At 53.5% G+C, this 18,053-nt stretch overlaps 1 protein-coding gene and 1 long non-coding RNA gene across 4 annotated transcripts; one reads left to right on the top strand and one right to left on the bottom strand.

Moving 5' to 3' along the window:
• Nucleotides 1-95: 95 nt before the first annotated feature.
• Nucleotides 96-7,969, top strand: SSH3 (slingshot protein phosphatase 3). Of its 2 annotated transcripts, none has more exons than XM_061162573.1 (14): nucleotides 96-337; nucleotides 894-931; nucleotides 1,462-1,693; nucleotides 2,652-2,770; nucleotides 2,857-2,928; nucleotides 3,265-3,330; nucleotides 3,415-3,603; nucleotides 3,683-3,776; nucleotides 4,025-4,153; nucleotides 4,233-4,279; nucleotides 5,047-5,193; nucleotides 5,368-5,568; nucleotides 5,649-5,922; nucleotides 6,997-7,969. In XM_061162573.1, the coding sequence occupies exons 1-14, from the start codon at nucleotides 272-274 to the stop codon at nucleotides 7,267-7,269; spliced, it is 1,947 nt and encodes a 648-aa protein (XP_061018556.1). In that variant the 5' UTR covers nucleotides 96-271; the 3' UTR covers nucleotides 7,270-7,969. The 2 variants fall into 2 exon arrangements, with proteins under 2 accessions (XP_061018556.1, XP_061018547.1); XM_061162564.1 differs by having other exon boundaries at nucleotides 891-931.
• A 118-nt stretch (nucleotides 7,970-8,087) lies between these two features.
• LOC133070449 (uncharacterized) lies at nucleotides 8,088-18,053 on the bottom strand. 2 transcript variants are annotated; one of them, XR_009696151.1, is made up of 3 exons: nucleotides 17,704-18,053; nucleotides 14,208-14,395; nucleotides 8,088-12,151 (listed from the first exon to the last, which is right to left on the bottom strand). It is a non-coding gene; the product is annotated as an uncharacterized LOC133070449 (long non-coding RNA). The 2 variants fall into 2 exon arrangements; XR_009696150.1 differs by lacking the exon at nucleotides 8,088-12,151 and adding an exon at nucleotides 12,184-13,744.

Here is an 18,053-nt window from a genome sequence, read left to right as displayed (position 1 = left end):
TCACCTGCGCCCCGCCCCCGGCCCCGCCCCCGGCCCCGCCCCCAACGTGCCTTGAGGCGGAGACGCGGAGGGAGGGGCGGTGGCCACAGCGTGCGGGCTCCGCAGGCCGGGCTGGACGTGTGTCTGGCCCTTTAAGGTCCGCCCCGAGGAGGTGCCAGGCCCTGGTGGCGCCGGACTCTCCTTCCTGGTCCTGCGGGGCAGGGACCGCCTGTCCGCGGGGCCAAGGGAGGGCGTCGCGCCGTCCCGGCCTAGGGGCCCCCGGCCTGGCCCCATGGCCCTGGTCACAGTAAGCCGCTCGCCCCCGGCCAGCGGCCAGTCCACGCCTGTGGGGCCCACGGTGAGTCTGGCTTGGCTGCGGTCCTACCCACGCAGTTGGCTGCCAGTTGGGCCTGGGGGAGTGCTTGCTGCCCACGGGCAGCCGCCCCTCAAGCCTGGGGGTGTGCGGAGGGGGCCTTCACGTCTCAGGCTGGAGCGGCTTAGGGGAGATCTTGAGGCAACCAGGAACTCGGACCAAGGCAAGATCCAGAGCCCCGAGCGCCCGCAGAGGCCCTAACCCGTTCTGGGCCCAGACCTGGGCCAAACGCTCAGGCATCTCCAGCAGCGCTCCCACTCCCTTACCTCTGGTTGCCAGCCTGGACCTGGGCCCGGCTCCGCCAGTGTCTCCATGTGAAAAGTGGACTGGAACAGAAAAGGATCTGATACCTTTTCTGGTTCCTTTCCCCACTGCGGGGGGGGGGGGGGGGGTTAAGGAACGAGGGAGGGCAGAGAGGAACGAGGGAAGAGGGCGGAGTGGGGGGAGTGTGATCCCTGCACTCCCAACCCCAGCACCCTGAACCTGGGGAGGAGTCCTTTCCCATCACTTCACTCTGCCCTGGGGGCTGCCTTCTCAGCAGGACCAGGTGTCCCAGCGCAGAAGCCGGCTCCAGCGAAGGTGAGCACCTTTCCCCACACACGCACCTCCATCCAGCCACCAGGCTTGGCCACTGCCTTCTGGGAGGACTTGCAGCCAAAGCCCACTACTTAGTATGTGGGGGCAGAGTTGCTAGTGGGCATGGCCGGCTGCCTTTGCTTCCATCTTCCCCCAGTCAGTTGAGGCTCCTTCATCCACTATTCTGGACCTGGCTCTGGCCAGTGGTCCCACGTTATGGGGCAGGATGGGACACCTGGGTCCACACCAAGTTCACAGTTATTTCTTGAGTTAGTCAGATGGGAAGGGAAAGTTGGGCTCGAGGCTTGAGAGCCTCCAAGGCAGTGGTTCCCCGAGCACTGAGGCAGCATCACCTGGGAACTGGGTAGGGATGCACCTTCTCAGGCCTCCACTCCAGACCCGCTGACTTTCTGGGGATGGGGGCCAACACCTGATTTAACAAATCTTCAAGGCGGTTCTGGGGGGTTGGCTCCCCCGTCCTGAGGGGTGGGATGGGCCATCTCGGTGTCGCTTTTCCCCTGCTTCCCTGCCAGGCAGAGCTTTGCAGTACTCCGAGGGGCTGTCCTGGGACTGCAGGATGGAGGGGATGATGGAGATGCCTCCAGGCCCAGCCCAGAGCCAGCAGAGGAGCCCCCCAGGGAAGGTCAGCCCCACGGGGACCAGACAGACAACGGGCACGGGCCCCCAAGTCCTGGCAAGCAGGAGCAGAGTCAACACCTGCACCTCATGGTGGAGCTGCTGAGGCCACAGGACGACATCCGCCTGGTGAGGGCCCCGTCCAGAGCCCTCTGGTCCCCCGAAAGGGGAGAGAGCCACTCCTCAGGTGGGAGGGGAGAGTGGAACAGAGCCAGCGTGTGTTTGGAAAGCCTGTTTGGAGAGCCGTGGTGTGAGGGCAGGGGACACCCTGGGGAGCATAGAGGTTACCCAAACCATGATGACTGCTGTTTCAGCTAGAGTTGTTTTAACAGGCCGAGGTGGTGTCTTCAGGTCTCTGGAGAGAGCTGGGAGAGAATGGGGAGGTTTGTCCCACGTGAGCCTATAGGGCAAGATTAGGACCAAGAGCGGGGAATTACCCAGAGGTGGGTTTCTGTTCAACCAGCACAAGACCTTCCTGACCGTGTGAGGTGTCCACAAAGGGACTGGTGCTCAGGGGGGCCTGCTGAGCACCCACCTTGGGCTGGTGTCCTGGAAGGGCCCACATGGGGATGGGACACAGGTGGCAAAGTGAGAACCTGGATGCCTGTGGAACATCTCACTGTCTACAGCAAGATGGGAAAAACGAAACACAGTCGATCTTTTGTAAGGCAGAATTCATTTCACGGAAGCACCATTGTTTATTGTGAGATTGGGTCCTTAATATTTCTTTGGTAACAAACATTTCTTGAATCAAATTACGGTAATGGTAACTGGAAAGGTATTTTTTAAACTTCCTTCCTAGCAGGAAGAAAAAAAAAGGGTGATGTCATGCCCACGCTCCCCTTTTCCCCCCCACATACATCCCCTTTGAGAAAACTCTTTTTAAACATTTTAATGGACCATGAAATCCCAAAGCTGGGAACCACTAGACTGTAACCACTGATCTGGTATCTGTGGAGGGCGGGGGTGGGCAGAGTGGGAACAGGTGGAGGTCTGCTCCAGACCCAATGTGTGTTGGGTGGGGGTGGGGAGAACAGGTCGCCTGGGCCACTGCAACCCCACGCTTCTTCTTTCCCGTCTTCCCCAGGCAGCCCAGCTGGAGGCGGCTCGGGCCCCCCGGCTCCGCTACCTGCTGGTCGTTTCCACCAGAGAAGGTCTGAGTCAGGATGAGACCGTCCTTCTGGGCGTGGACTTCCCTGACAGCAGGTGGGAGCAGGGGGAGGAGGAACAGGAGGGCCCGGTGGGGAGGCGCTTGTACTGATGGACAGCCACTTGCCCTGTGTCCCTGCCAGCTCCCCCAGCTGCACCCTCGGCCTGGTCCTGCCTCTCTGGAGTGACACCCAGGTGTACCTAGATGGAGACGGGTAAGAGATGGCACCTGGAGAGAAGGGAGAGAAGAAAGCGGGGCCAGAGGGTGAAATAACCAGGTGTGATGTATGCCTGGGGGGTTGGTACTGGGGAGCAACTGCAGAACTCCAGGCTGGACCTACTCTCAGCACCACCGAAGATCCACTGGGTGAGCCTGGGCGAGTCACCTAACTTCTCTGGGCCTCAGCTGCCCCATGTCTGTAAACAGGGCTCATTTTGAAGCTCAGACGATGTGTACATGTTCTGAGGACCAGCTGGTTAGGTGACTAATGGGTAGGCCTCTTGGAGGCGCTGTTCTAGAGCCAGGTCCCACCCCACCGGGTCTCCCACAGGGGCTTCAGCGTGACCTCCGGGGGGCAGAGTCGGATCTTCAAGCCTGTCTCCATTCAGACCATGTGGTAAGGGGCGTGGCTCCACCGTGGCCGCAGGGGCCAGGGAGGGCCGCTGGGAGGACGGTGTGACCAGCCTCCCCTCTGTCCCAGGGCCACGCTCCAGGTGTTGCACCAGGCGTGTGAGGCGGCTCTCAACAGTGGTCTTGTGCCAGGGGGCAGTGCCCTCGCCTGGGCCAGCCACTACCAGGACAGACTGAGCTCTGACCAGAGCTGTCTCAACGAGTGGACGGCCATGGCCGACCTGGAGTCTCTGCGGCCTCCCTGCGTGGAGCCCAGCCGGTCAGTCCAGGGAGAGGGCTTGGGGGGAGGCGCACGGCAGAGCGGGGAAGGACCCTGCCCTGACAGGCTCGGGTCCCAGGCCCTCAGAGCAGCAGCAGATGGAACAGGCGATCCGGGCCGAGCTGTGGGAGGTGCTGGATGCCAGTGACCTGGACAACGTCACTTCCAAAGAGGTGGGCCGGGTGCGGGGGTAAGGGGGAGCTGGGCCCTGGGTGGGGACCCTCCGGCTGGGTGCCAGAGTGGTCGTCTCCTTGGAGCCTTCCCCTTTAGCTCTCCTCCTGTCTGAGCTGTTCCCACGTGCCTGGCCTCAGCTTCTCTGCCACGATGGGACACAGTACTGACCTCAGAAGCCCCAGAGGGGAGGCTGGGGCATAGGAGCCTTGTGAGGCACCCCAGCCTCGCCTCCCCTGCCCGCCTGCAGATCCGCCAGGCCCTGGAGCTGCGTTTGGGATGCCCTCTCCAGCAGTACCGTGACTTCATCGACAACCAGATGCTGCTGCTCATGGCCCAGCAAGACCGGGCGTCCCGCATCTTCCCCCACCTCTACCTGGTGAGCTGCAGGCTGGGGGTGGGAGGTGGGGATGGCCAGAGCCGGCAGAGACCGAATGACAGGCTCTCCCTGTTCCCAGGGCTCAGAGTGGAACGCAGCGAACCTGGAGGAGCTGCAGAGAAACAGGTGGGGTTTCCAGCCGTCTCAGGACTGCCCACCCTCCGTCTTCCCCAAGGAGAGACCTGGCCAGAAACTCCCAGAACCCTCTCCCAGCTGCTAACTCTGCTTTCAGCTCTGCCCCGGGGCTGCTCCCCTCCTGTGGGCTCAAGCCCGGACAGGCTGGTCTGCTGGCAGCTCCCTGGCCCCCTCTCCCCTCTCCCCAGCTCTAAAGCAGAAAAGCCCCTCTCTGCCTGACCACGTCTCTTGGAGAAGGAAGGGCCCCTCTCCGGCTGCCTGCTCCTGACACTTCAGTTCCTTGTCCACCATGGGCTTTCAGCAACCCTATGACAAGGGTCATAGGTTTTAGCTATTGCCCATCCAGCCAGGCCTAGCTGAGCTCAAAAACCCTTCTCTGGGGACTTCCCTGGAGGTCCAGTGTTAAGACTCTGCACTTCCAATGCAGGGGGTGTGGGTCAGGGAACTAAGATCCCACATACTGCACAGTACAGCCCCATTTCCCGCCCCCCCCCCCCCCAAAAAAAAAGGCCCTAACTGACTTCTGATGGTAAGATAAGATAAGGGCTTGTGCTGCAGACAGCCCGCAGCTACCTGGAAGGCGGGGGCAGGGAGGGGAGGACAGTCCTCAAGCCCAGTGGGGTAAGCCGATGTGCTCAAGGTCACAGTCACCCCTCTCCCCCCTGGGACTAGACCACACCCCCAACCCTCAGCACCGGGAACACCGAGCGCCTGGCGCGCACTGGCCCCACCTCAGCCGGCTCGTGCCTGGGCTGCAGGGTGAGCCACATCTTGAACATGGCCCGTGAGATCGACAACTTCTACCCCGAGCGCTTCACCTACCACAATGTGCGCCTCTGGGATGAGGAGTCGGCCCAGCTGCTGCCCCACTGGAAGGAGACACACCGCTTCGTGGAGGCCGCCAGGTGGGGCCGTGCTGCCTCGCCGCCCGCCACGCCTCAGCGCCTGCCTGCCCTGCCCTCCACTTTGCTGGCCCCAGGGCCCTCCCCCACTTTCCCCTCTTCTCTGGGCTGCCCTGCCCCCACACGGCACAGCGACGGGGTGGGGAAGGGGAAGCTGACCGCGTGTGGCCTCCACAGAGCACAGGGCACCCGGGTGCTCGTCCACTGCAAGATGGGCGTCAGCCGCTCGGCTGCCACAGTGATTGCCTACGCCATGAAGCAGTACGGCTGGAGCCTGGAGCAGGCTCTGCGCCACGTGCAGGAGCTCCGGCCCATCGCCCGCCCCAACCCCGGCTTCCTGCGCCAGCTGCAGACCTACCAGGGCATTCTGACTGCTAGGTATGCGGTGGGGGGACAGGGAAGGGGGTGTGGGGGTGGCCGCTGGGTCACCAAAGCTGACTCAGGGCCCCCCCTCGCAGCCGGCAGAGTCATGTCTGGGAGCAGAAAGCAGGTGGGGCCTCCCCAGAGGAGCCCCTGGCCCCCGAGGTCTCTACACCGTTCCCACCTCTTCAGCCAGAACCGGGGGGCAGTGGGGAGCTGAATGCCGTGGGGTCAGAGGACAGCCAGGCAGCCCCAAAAGAAGCGCCTGGGTCGCGGCGCCGTATCAACCTCCGTGGGGTCATGAGGTCCATTAGCCTCCTGGAGCCGCCCTCCGAGCTGGACAGCCCCTCCGGCGATGCTGACCTTCCAGAGGTGAGGCTGCGGCCACTGGAGGAGCTGGGCTGAGGCAGGGTGGGGGCCAAGAGGAGGAGGGGGTGGGTGGTGGGAGGATGAGAGAGTCCAGGACTGAGGCTTGGCTTGGCCCTGAGCAGGGGGCTCCTGAGCAGGCGGCCGTGCCCTGGTCTGCTCCTTTTCATCCCCTCAGCAGTGGAGGAGAGACAGGGCGGACAGGTGAGCCCCGCTCTCCACGGGAGCGGGAGCGCAGCCTTGGGACAGGGCCATCTGGTGGGCGCCACGGCCCAACAGGCCTAGGCTGGTGGCTGCAGGCAGCTCTCAGCCTGCCGAGGGGACTTGCTTCCTGAGGCTCAGGGCTGCCCAGACTTGGGGGAGCATCCTCCCCAGGCCAGGAGCTGCACAACCAACTGCTGAACCCAGACGGGTATGGACGACCTCAGCACCCCCTCCCAAAGCAGAGGGGCAACCCCTTGAAGGATGGGGTGCAGAGTGGTCACAGCACTCACACAGCCAAAGTTGCGGCTGGAGAGCTGAGCGCTCTCGCTCTGCTGAGAGCAGCAGGGCACACGTGTGAGACCAGAAGCTGGCCCCTGCCTTGGAGTCACCTCACACCCCGCTGCAACTTGAGGCCAAGGTGGCTGACCCGGAGGAAAGAAAAACAGCTCATCTCACAGAGGAAGGGGACATATGGGAGAGGCTTCCTGGAGGAGATGACACTGGGTGTGGAAGGCTGGGGGGAATAGATGGTTGATGGGGGGTGTCAGTGTTCCTAAAGGCAGGGTGTCCTCACTCAGCACCCATCTCAGGGCCTGGCATGGAAGATGTGTCCCTTGTGGCACACAGGACGGGCTGTACAAAGCAGTGGGGGCAAGAGGAGGGAGGAGAGGGGGGCTAAGAAGGGCTTCTGGGGGCCACTCGGGGGCAGGTGAGGAGCAGGAGCAGGAGGCCTGGGGTGCTGCCTTCCCTCCTAGGGAAATCTGACCTGTCAGTAGCTCAGTGTTTCTGTATTCACTCAACAGACATTCTGCATCTACCCTGTTCATGCCCAGCCCTGGAAAGACTGCCCCTGACTCTATAGTCTCACTCTTCCAGGTTTTCTCTTCAAAAGAATCTTCAGATGAGGAGACTCCCCAGCCCTTCCCTCAGCCCTCAAGTGCCAAGGGAGGCCGGCAGGTCCGCAGGGGGCCTTGGCCTGCCCTGAAGTCCCGCCAGTCGGTGGTGGCCCTCAACAGCGCCGCCCTGGTGGCCAGCCGGACCCGCGCCTTCCAGGAGCAGGGGGAGGCCGGCTGTGCGTCCACACCCAGGCACCAGAAGATTGTGAGGCAGGCCAGCGTGGATAGCAGTGGGGAGGAGGGCGAGGCGTGAGCCCTCACGCGTGCCCATGCCCCCTTAGACACAAGTCGAGGCACCCAAGCACAGCTCCTGGGGCGAGCACCCCTCAGTCCTGCCAGTCTGTTCACATTCCTCTTAGGAGGAGGCCACAGGCTCCTGTCACTACAGCCTCAGCGCCTACAGCCTTAAGTCTCCGACCCATGTCCACCTCTCCAAGGGCTCAAGATTTTCTCCATATTTGGGGATATGGTAGAGACTGAAGGTGCCTTTGCGGGCAACAGTACCCTAGCTTCATTCTCAACTGCTGCCTGAAACACACACTTGAAGCCACAGATTTAAAAAACAGAGTTTCCCAGTGCAGAAAGGCTCAGGCTCCCTCCCTCTCCCACTCCCGTCTGCCTCATCCCCCCAGCCCCGCCATTTCATTCCTGGGGCCCTCCAGAGAAGCAATGGCCCCTCGCCCGCCCCCCCGCCCCCCCCCCCACCAAGGCCGAGAGGAAACTCAGTCCTCAGAGCCCGGACCCCTCCAATGGGGCTGGCGGTCGGCCTCACTCACACGCCCTGTAAGCAGCCTGAGTCTGCTGCTGCCCCAGCGCCCTCACCAGCACTGCACTGGAGCCCAGGGCACCAGGCCAAAGAGAGTCTTCTTTGTGCTTCATGGCCTCTGGCCAGTTTTTCACAGTCTTAATAGTATCTCGCTTTGTACTCAGAAATAAAAAACATTTTCATACCATTTTCAATTTTATGATAAAGCCTGTCAGTCCACTCTTTCTCTGGTTACACAAGGAGTCTGGCTTCTCATTACCCCTTCCAGTCTCCTCACAGTTCCCAGGTATCTTGTGACAGGGCCATGTGGGCAGTGGTGTGTTTGGGGTGGGGTGGGAGGAAGAATGGGGAAGAGAAGAGGCGGGAGCTATCTCCCTCATCTCCCAGGGCAGGGCCTGGGTAAATGCTAGCGGCACACACCCCCTCAGGCAGGTCAGCAGGGGAACAAGTCTACACTGGGCAGCAGGTGCTTGACGCTGTTGGGGCAGCAGAAGGGAGTTACCTACGCGGAAGTGGAAGCTGCCAATGCCTATCTGGACAGGACCGAGCCTGTCCCGGAAACTGAGGTTCCTTTCAGACACTTGCTGCTAGTTCCTGAACACACTTTGGGTCCCAAGAATCTTCCTGCTACAATGCAAGAAAGCCTCATTTTCCAAGCCAGCCCACCACTGCCAGGGAAGAAGGAGCCTTGACGGGCCCTTCCCTCTGCCGAGGGGTTCTTTCTGTGCAGTTACAGTGTTCAAGAAGAGTAGGCAGGTCCATCATTGTCACTTCTCTTCCTGCTTCCCAAGATAATATAACACGGTGCCCTATAACACTAGTTTGGTTGGGGGCGGGGAGTGGGCGGGTGCAACTCCTTCCCTCGCAGCAGACCTCACAGATAGGAGCTGGTAGCAAATGTTCTTGTTAACTGAGATGTCATGCTCAGTTCTAAAAGTGAATCTCTCACCCAGACCATGGTTGGACCCCCAGCCCTGCTCTAACCCTGGTGGACAGAGACTTGGGTTGTAGCCCTAGCTTTATCACTTGCATGTTACTTCACCTTAAGTCCCTGTTTCTTTCTGTAAAACTAAAGGATTAAACTAGGAGATCCCTATGCTTCCCTCTCCTGCTTTGATATTTTAACAATACACGTCACCTATACATTGACAGAATTCAGCCTCAACGTGCTCTCTAGAAGAGGAATCGTTTTCTGTGGGTAGCAGGTTCAGGGTCACAATGTGAGGTTCAGAAAAGCTAGATCTGACTCTTGATCCACTAGGCTGATCCACCCTACTGAGCTGTCTGCAGGCAACCCTGGTTCCCACCCAGGCTGCCCTTTCAGCAGTCCGAGGCCTAGGCTGGGGGGAAGTGGGGGTGACAATGTTGGGCCGGAAGTCAAGGCCAGGCCCTGCCCTCCTGAAGTCTGAGCAGCTGGGAAGGCAGGATTCAATCAGGAACTCAGAGCTGTGGGGCCCACTATAATCTACGGACTCTGAGAAGTAAGAATTCACCACGTGGAGAAACAAAAATTGGAAGGAAAATTATCTGTATCAAAATTGCAGATAAATGATTAAGAACCATATGTATACTGGGAGTTTCCTGGTGGCCGAGTGGTTAGGATTCCAGGCTTTCACTGCTGGGGCCTGGGTTCAATCCCTGGTTGGGAAGCTGAGATGCCTCAAGCCAGGTGGCACCGTGCCCCACCCCCCACCCCCATCCCCACGCCAAAAAGAAAGAACTATATGTATAGACAAAGATCACACAAATTGCTAAAGGGGCAAAAAATACAGTATTAAAAAAAAAAAAGATATGAAAATAGTGTCTCCATCTGATCTTGCCCTCCAATCCTTCACAGGCAAACACTGTTACCAGCTTGAATCCCTCCAAAGACATTCCATGCTAAGTCATCCAATATATTTGTATATTCTTTTTAAAATATAAATTAAATCATTATTATTAACATCCTGCATTTTGACAATTTTTTTCATATCACAGAGAGCTGCACATCAGTACAGTAAGCTCTGTCTAATTTTAAAAATAACCACACATATCCTCTTTAATGGAATCCATCATTATTTAAGTGGTCATCTATCAATGATTTGTTGTTTTGTTTCCATTTCAAGTAATGCCTAATTACTTTGTATATACTTTCTTGTGCACACATGACCACTAATTTCATAGGAATTATTTCTAGAATCGCTGAAGCAGAGGTTATGTGCATCTTTTTTATTATTTTCATTTTTAAAATTTTATTTTTCTTTTTAAAAATTTGACCACGGATGGAACCCACGCCCCCTGCACTGGAAGCATGGCGTTCTAACCGCTGGACCGCTAGGGAAGTCCCACTACGTGCATTTTTAATTCTAAAAGGCACTACCCTAATTTCCTTACCATAAATTGCACTAATTTACAGAGAATGGGAATGCCTGTTTACATTCTCAAAGGACTGTCCAATCTGCACATCAATCATCTCATATAAACCTTGTAACACTCTCAAGAGGAGAAATGGGAGCTATTACAATTATCACCCTTTTAGAAATAAGGAAACCGAGGCCCGGTAGCTCCTGGGCCAACTCCCATCTCCACATCTTTCTCCCTCCGGCCGGCCCGGCTCGGCCCGGCCTGGGACGAGTCACCAGCCAGGGCATCCCCTCCTCAGGATAAATTTTCAAACGGCAAGACGAAACGCTCCGAAGACCGCGACCCCCACCCCCACCCCTCTTCACCTCGCTTCCCAGACGCCTCAGAGCCGCAGCTACCAAGAGAAACTACCTTTCGGCCTCCACGGCCTCTACTACCCCGGCAGCACCCAGAAAGGGCCCAGGCCGGCCGGGGAACCTGGAGGCTCAGAATGGACTGCGACGCTGGGGCGCCATCTTGCGTCCGTTCCTCTGGCCGTCGGGTGACAGTCTGGAAACCACATTTCCCAGTGTGCCTAGCGCCGCTGCGCAGGCGCGAAGATTCCCCCTCGCCCCCGTTTCCATAGGAACCTTACCCTCCCGGGTGCCGGCGGCTAGACTCTGAGGAGAGTCGGTTGTCGGTCTCTCTGTGGTGCCCCGACGCCAGGACCTGGTCCATAGACTGTTGAGGGGGCAAAATAGGAGCCCGAGGAAAGGAGACCAGGTGGCCCTGCCTTCGGGCTGGGGCCAGCGCTTCCCAATTCTCCTCAGCCTCCGGGCCTCCGCGTTCTGAGGCGAAAGGACCCGGGTTGGCGAGACCAAGTCGGGCACTGGTCTGCGCGGCCCTGCTGGTCCCACTCAGCGCTTTGTCACCCCCTGCCAAGAGCCTGCGCCCCGCCGACAGGTATTCCCGGGGCGCGGGCCGGTGAGTTGATGATTGGCGCCCCAGGTGAAGGTGCGGGTAGCATCCGGCAGGATAACGGACGCCCCCGGAGTTGGATTCCGCTCTGCCTGTGATGGATCGGGGACCCGCGCTCAGGGCTTCACGTCCCCCTCTGTGAAGTGGAGCTTGGCCTGGTACTCTTGCGCACATTGCCATTCCGTTGCAGAGCAGTTCCTGGCTCTGTGAGACCCAAGGAACATGTCCCTTTATCTCTCTGGCCCCAAGTTTCCTCTCTCTAAAATAAGGAGATTGAAGCAGATGGTCCCTAAGGTCTTGTCTAGCAGGTATGGGGTCATTGTCCCTCATTGCAGACCAAATGCAAAAAGGAAAAAAAAAAAAAAAAGGGACCTGAATGGTCTGGGCAAGAAGAGCCAGAGACGCTTGGGTTTGTGACTTTGGGCAAAGTGGCTACATCTCTTGAGGCTCAGTTTCCTGATTTGCAAAACTGGGGGTAATGATAGAACCATCTCAGGCTTTTGATGGTTAAATGGGAGTGAGTTTTTAGCCTACCTGTAATAAGTGCTGACCCTGTCCCAGCCATCAGTTCTGATACTTTCAAAAATATTCCTTAGCCACTGTGAGAACTTAATTTTTGGAGTCATTTCCTCCTAGGCAGGATGGTTTTATAGGCTGATCCTGATGGGAAAACCTAGGCCTTCTTACCCAAGGCTGGATGCTCAGAGCCGGTGTATCTCTTCCCTTCAGCCTCAGTACAGCACAGGATCACGAAGCAATCTTGAGTACCAGTGATGGACACTCCTTTGGCTCTTGTGGCTTTTGTGTCGTTCTTGGCTCTTCTTTTTCTGTGGCTCACTCTTCCCCAGAGATATTCCTCTCCCAGCTCTGACCCACCTGGGAGTGGGAAACTATGTACCACACCAACAGATTATTGAGACCAACAGCTGCTGCAAAGGAATGAGGCTGGCTCAGCAGCACCATCTTCAGGCTGGCTTCTAGGCCCTGCCCTTCCACAGGCCCGCCTAGGGCTGAACTTGTGCCAGGAGCTGATGCTGAAGCGGACCACTCAGAGCAGCTGTCCAGTGACCTGCGGAGTGGAGAACTTCTTTAGGATCTGGGATGGAGCTGTTACTTGAGGAAGGCAGAACAGAGAAGATTGAAGAGAGAATGGCTTGAGGACAGGACAAACCCTCCCAAGTCTTGTTTAGATGTCCCCTGGGATCCCCTGTTGCTCACAGAGGATGTGATCATCCTCTGAACAAGAAAACTGGGGAGAGGTTAAGTAGGTACGACCAAGGAAGGGATGGACCACAGCTGACACTCCATTTTCTCACTAGATGTGAGGTGGTGCAGGACGTCTGGGGGCCACAAATGCTCCTTTTCCTGGAGGTGTGACCCAAAGTGAGCTGTTACACCATCTCTCCAGTAACGTGTGCTCCCACCTGGGATCCTGCACTTCCTCTCCGCCCTGCTGCTCCAGTTTGCTCTACTCCACTGGCTGCAGGTAAGCGCCTGCTGAGTGTGTCAGGATTCCCGTGTAGTCAAGTGCCCCAGGAAACCTTCATTACTCCAGACCTGGTGCAGCTCAGGGCCTGCCTCCATCAGCCTACTGCAGGGTCATGATGATCTATTGCAATTCACAACAGCTGAAAAGTCTTATGACTTTCACTTTCCCATCTGTGGGATATTGAGTTTTTAGGTTTAGGTCACAGAGCCAGTGGTAGCACTGAGACTAGGGGTCTTTCTACAGCCTTGGCTGTCATTGAAGTCGTGCCATCTGCCTCCTGATAAAGTCACAGTCCGAGGCTAACCTGCAGTTAAACCAGAGCTCTCCTTCCTCCCATTTCAGCCAGAATTCCCAGTTCATTTTCCCCAGTTCTCCAGCCCAGCTTCTCTGTCATTGAGCATATTTGACCAGAGCCTCTCACTCTCACATCCTTGCAAGTTGCTGACTTGTTCCCATGGCAGCAGGTCTTACCAGTGCTGGCACTCTTTTCCTTTCTCTGCCAGGCTTACTGGTTCCCAGGCAGTGGCCCTGGAGGGTTAGGACATTTTAGGGAATTCTGTATCTGGGCTTGAGGACTAAGAATATGAAAGCCGTCTTCCCAATGGGTGGGGAGGCAAGTTGGTAACATCTGCCCAGTGAGATTCCCTGGCCTGGGCACTGATGCTACCCCCACCCCACTGGCACCCCTCAGTGAGCCTTGGAGGTAAAGTTGGGGAGGCAAGAGTGGCAGGGAGGGGCATACAGAGAAAGCCCTGGCTAAAGCGAGGCCCCACATATTGGCCTAATTCAGGCCAGACATAATTGTGGAGGTTAGGCGACAGTTTCGGTGAAGGAGGCTGCCCTGGAGGCTGGCATGGGGAAAAAGAGCTGATTATATGCACCCCACGTTATTGATCTTCACACAGCCTGAGACGGCATGAAGTTGGGCATGTCTTCACACCACCTGTCTCTGCAGGCCACGCTCTGCTATGCAGCTCATCTCTTGGTTTGGAGAACTGGCTCTGAGACCTCTGACTTTCTCCATGGCTTCCACTCTCACTGGTGGCTCAGCCCAATGCCTTGTCCAGTTCTGGGCACAGTCTGATTGTCTTCATGTCCCAAACGTTCCTGTGCTAGACTGAACTCTGCCTCTTGAGAATGTCCGCTCTCCTGCCGACTCCAGGCTTTTATTTCCTAAACAGAAATGGGAAGTTGGGGAAACTGGGAGGCTAAGTGCCATGGGGATAGAGTAAGTGGTTTGGGGGCAACAAATAGAATTATTTGAGGGTCAGTGGGATGACTAGCTGGTTGGCAGAGATCCCCCAAGTCCCAGTACTGCTAGGTGCCTTGTATGGCAGGTGTGGCTGGCTGGAGCAAGGCCTACAGGCTCTCCCTGCAACCAGATATGCTTCGGGTGGTCCCTGCTGCCCCACCTACATCCTGCTGCAGCCTCCCCCTCACCTCAGCCCTGCTATGTCATCTCTTCCCTCTCCTCCCTCCACTCCTGGCCCACTCATGCCTGGGCTGCTTAGGAGGGCTGAGCTTGGCCTGCATGCTGCAGGACTGGTGCTCTCAGGCAGATACTTGATTCCTCTCCTCTTACAACAGAAAAAGGACTCCGAAAATAGAGAAGGTTAGAGCAAGAGGACAGAACTACCTGAAAGCCAAGTGCAAAGGAATCAGGTTGAAGCGATGCTACAACCTGAAGGTTGTAGTCCAGAGAAGGTCTCAGGATACCAGTCAGCTCAAAGGGCCTGCTGGTCTCGGGGATGGGTTGTGGGGCCAGGTGAGGCTGGTCTAATGGAGAACTCTGTTTCAAGTTGGACCATTTGACAGCCAGAGGGTCTGTGAAGGATTCATTTGACAAGAAGACAGGGTTAAAACTAAACCTATTCCTTTTTCTTATAATTCTTCTCTTCAAGCCTTGAGCTTCAAACTTTTCTCTCCTGTTGACTTTCCCACCTCCTCTATTTATACCTAGGTGTAAATCTCAGGGTGATAACCCTTACTTTTCACATTTAATCAGTTATCAAATTCTGTGGGTCCTCCACAAAACAGTTGCCTTTTATTCCCACTTCCTGTACCTAACCCAAGCTCCTGCTCCCACTCCTAGACTACTATAATAGCCTCCTAACTGTGATGCCCTTTGGTCTGTCCAGAGTGTCCTAATTAGATTAACCTTTCAGGAGAATTGCATCACTTCACATGTTACTCCCATGTTTATTGCCTTCCATGGTGCTCCTGTTGCTTGCCAAGTACAGTACACACTCTCTGTTCTTTTGTTCAGGGCTTTTCCCAGTTTGGCACACAGCCTACCTACCTTTCTGACTTATCTCCCAGAACGTCCTAGTATGCACCTTTGACTCAAATCACACTAGATTACTCACTGTTTCTTGGAAACAATTTTCCTCCCCTTAACCTTTGTTCCTGCTGTTCTTTCTATCTAGAAGGGTCCTCTGTCACGTTCATTTATTCATTTTAAAATATTTATTGAGGGACTTCCCTGGTGGTTCAGTGGCTAAGACTGCGCTCCCAATGCAGAGGGCCCGGGTTTGATCGCTAGTCAGGGAACTAGATCCCACATGCCACAACCAAGACCCAGTGCAGCCAAATAAATAAAAAAGTTTTTAAAAAATTATGTATATATGTATTTATTGAATACCTTTTTATTTTGAACATTTTTAGATTTAGTTGAAAGCAGTAGTACAATGAACACATATCTAAATTCACCAGTTGTTAATCTCCTGCCACATTTCTTTCTTTTTGTTCCCTAGATTCACTAAAAATAAGTTTCAGGCATTAAGAGACTTCATCCCTAAATATTTTGGCCCATATCTCCTAAAAATAGAATATTTTCTCATATAACCACAATATCATAATTTTTAAAAATTATGGTAAAATATACATAACATGAAATTTACTATTTTAACCATTTTAAGTATATAATTGTGGCATTAAATTTCTTCACAATGCTGTGCAACCATCATCATTATCCACATCCTGACCTTTTTCATCATCCTGAAAGGAAACTGTACCTAGTAAATATTCCATCCTCCCCTGGCAACCTCTGTCCTACTTTATGTCTCTATGAATTTGCCTGTTTTCAGTAAGTGGAACCATGTAAGTAGAACCATACAGTATTTGTCCTTTTGTGTCTGGCTTATTTCATTTAGCATGATGTCTTCAAGGTTCACCCATGAAGCATTATCAGGATTTCATTCCTAAGCAATACTCTGTTGTATGTATAGATCACATTCTGTTTAGCTACTCATCTGTTGAGGGACACCTGGCTTGTTTCTGCTTTTTGGCTATTGTGAATAATGCTGCTATGAACACAGGTGTACAAGCATCTCTTTGAGTCCCTGCTTTCAGTTCTTTCAGGTATATATCTAGAAGTGGAATTGCTGGGTCATATGGTAAGTCTATGTTCAATTTTATGAGGAACTGTGGAACTATTTACCATAGCGACCAGGAAATTTCACAATGCAGTATTATTATCTAGGTTAATTAGGCCATAATAGCATTTCTCCAAATATCCCTAAAATCTAGTTTTCCTGCCTTCTTGTTTTTCATGACATTGATATTTCTGAAGAATCTAAGCTAGTTTTCTGGTAAAATGTCCCTTGATTTAAATTTTCTTTGAATGTTTCTTCACAATTAAATTCAGGTTAAACCTTTTTGCAAGAATACTACATGAGGGACATGTTCTCTCTGTTGCATTGTTTTGGTCATTTAATGTTGCTTTATCTCATTAATGTTGATGCTGAACCAAGACACATTACATACAGAAGTACTATGAGAGGAAGAAAAGGCAGATAGGAGACAATGAATCACACTTTTAAATTGCTGACAAAGGGAGAGTTTCAGTCTAGAGTTCTATATCCAATGAAAATATCCTTTAAAATGAAAGAGAAATAAAAACATTTTCAGAAAAATGAAAGATAAGAGAATTTATTGTCTGCAGACATGCACTATGAGAAATACTATGAAATTTTTCAGGCTGAAAGGAAATTTGGAAACTTGGATCTATAGAAAGGAATGAAGAGCCACAGAATTGATAATTCTGGGTAATTATAAAAGAATTTTTTTTCTTTTCTTAATTTCCATAAAAGACAAATAATTGTTTACAGCAAAAGCAATGTAAGTGTAAGGTGCAGTTTATGATATATGTAAGAATAAAATATATAATAGTACAAAGGATGGGAGAATAAATGAAATTAAAGCTTCTTTTGTGAAATGTGTTCAATTACACTGTGATAAATTAGTGATGCATGTTATAATTTCTAAAACAATCATTAAAAATAATAAAAATGATAAAAAGATATAGCTAAAATCCAAAGAGAGGAAATAAAGTATAATATTAATGATATTTAATATTGAATTATAATGTGTAGCAGGTATCTATATTAATAAGGAATACTATTAGATATATGCTATTAATTATATATGATATTAATATAGATTTAATATTCAGTTCCTCAGAAGTCAGGAAAAGAGCTAAGGAACAAAAGAACATGTGAGGCAAATAGAAAACAAATAGCAAGATGATAAACTTTGTTATGGGTTGAAATGTGTCTGCCACCAAAGCATATACTGAAATCCTGCACCTCAGATTGTGACTGTATTTGGTAAAGTCTTCTTTTTCTTATCTGTTAAAATTTAAAAAATTTTTTGGAGGTGGAATCTTTATAGAGGTATTACGTTAAAATGAGGTCATTAGGGTAGACCCTAATCCAATATGACTGGTTTCCTTATTGGAGAAGGCAATGACACCCCACTCCAGTACTCTTGCCTGGAAAATCCCATGGACAGAGGAGCCTGGTAGGCTGCAGTCCATGGGGTCGCTAGGAGTCGCACACGACTGAGTGACTTCACTTTCACTTTCATGCACTGGAGAAGGAAATGGCAACCCACTCCAGTGTTCTTGCCTGGAGAATCCCAGGGACGGCAGAGCCTGGTGGGCTGCCGTCTATGGGGTCGCCCAGAGTCAGACACGACTGAAGCAACTTGGCGGTGGCGGCGGCGGTTTCCTTACAGGAAGAGGATATCTGGACACAGACATGGACAGAGAGAAAACAACATGGAGACACAGGGGGATGATGGTTGTCTACAAGCGAAAGACTGAGGCCTGGAAGAGATCCTTTCCCACTCACCTCAGAAGGAACCAACCGTGCCAACACCATAATCTCAGGCTTCTTGCTTCAGAGCTGTGAGTAAATAAATTTCTGTTGTTTAAGGCCCCCAGCACAAAGCACTTTGCTATGACAGCCCTTGCGAACTAACACAGATTTAAACCCAACTGTATTAATAATTCCACTAAATATAAATGCTCCAGTTAAAAAACAGAGCTGGTCAGATTGAAAAATCAAGACCCAACTATAGTTGACCCTTGAACAGTGCAGAGGTAGGGGACACCAACCCACCCAGCAGTGGAAAATTTGAGTGTAACTTTATAGTTGGCCCTCCCTATCTGCAGCTCTGCATCCGCAGAGTCAACAAACCG

The sequence above is a fragment of the Dama dama genome, chromosome 2 (assembly GCF_033118175.1).
Source record: "Dama dama isolate Ldn47 chromosome 2, ASM3311817v1, whole genome shotgun sequence".
Classification (NCBI taxonomy): Eukaryota; Metazoa; Chordata; class Mammalia; order Artiodactyla; family Cervidae; genus Dama; species Dama dama.
The sequence above is the reverse complement of the archived record's forward strand: the minus strand, read 5'-3'. Positions and strand labels throughout refer to the sequence as shown.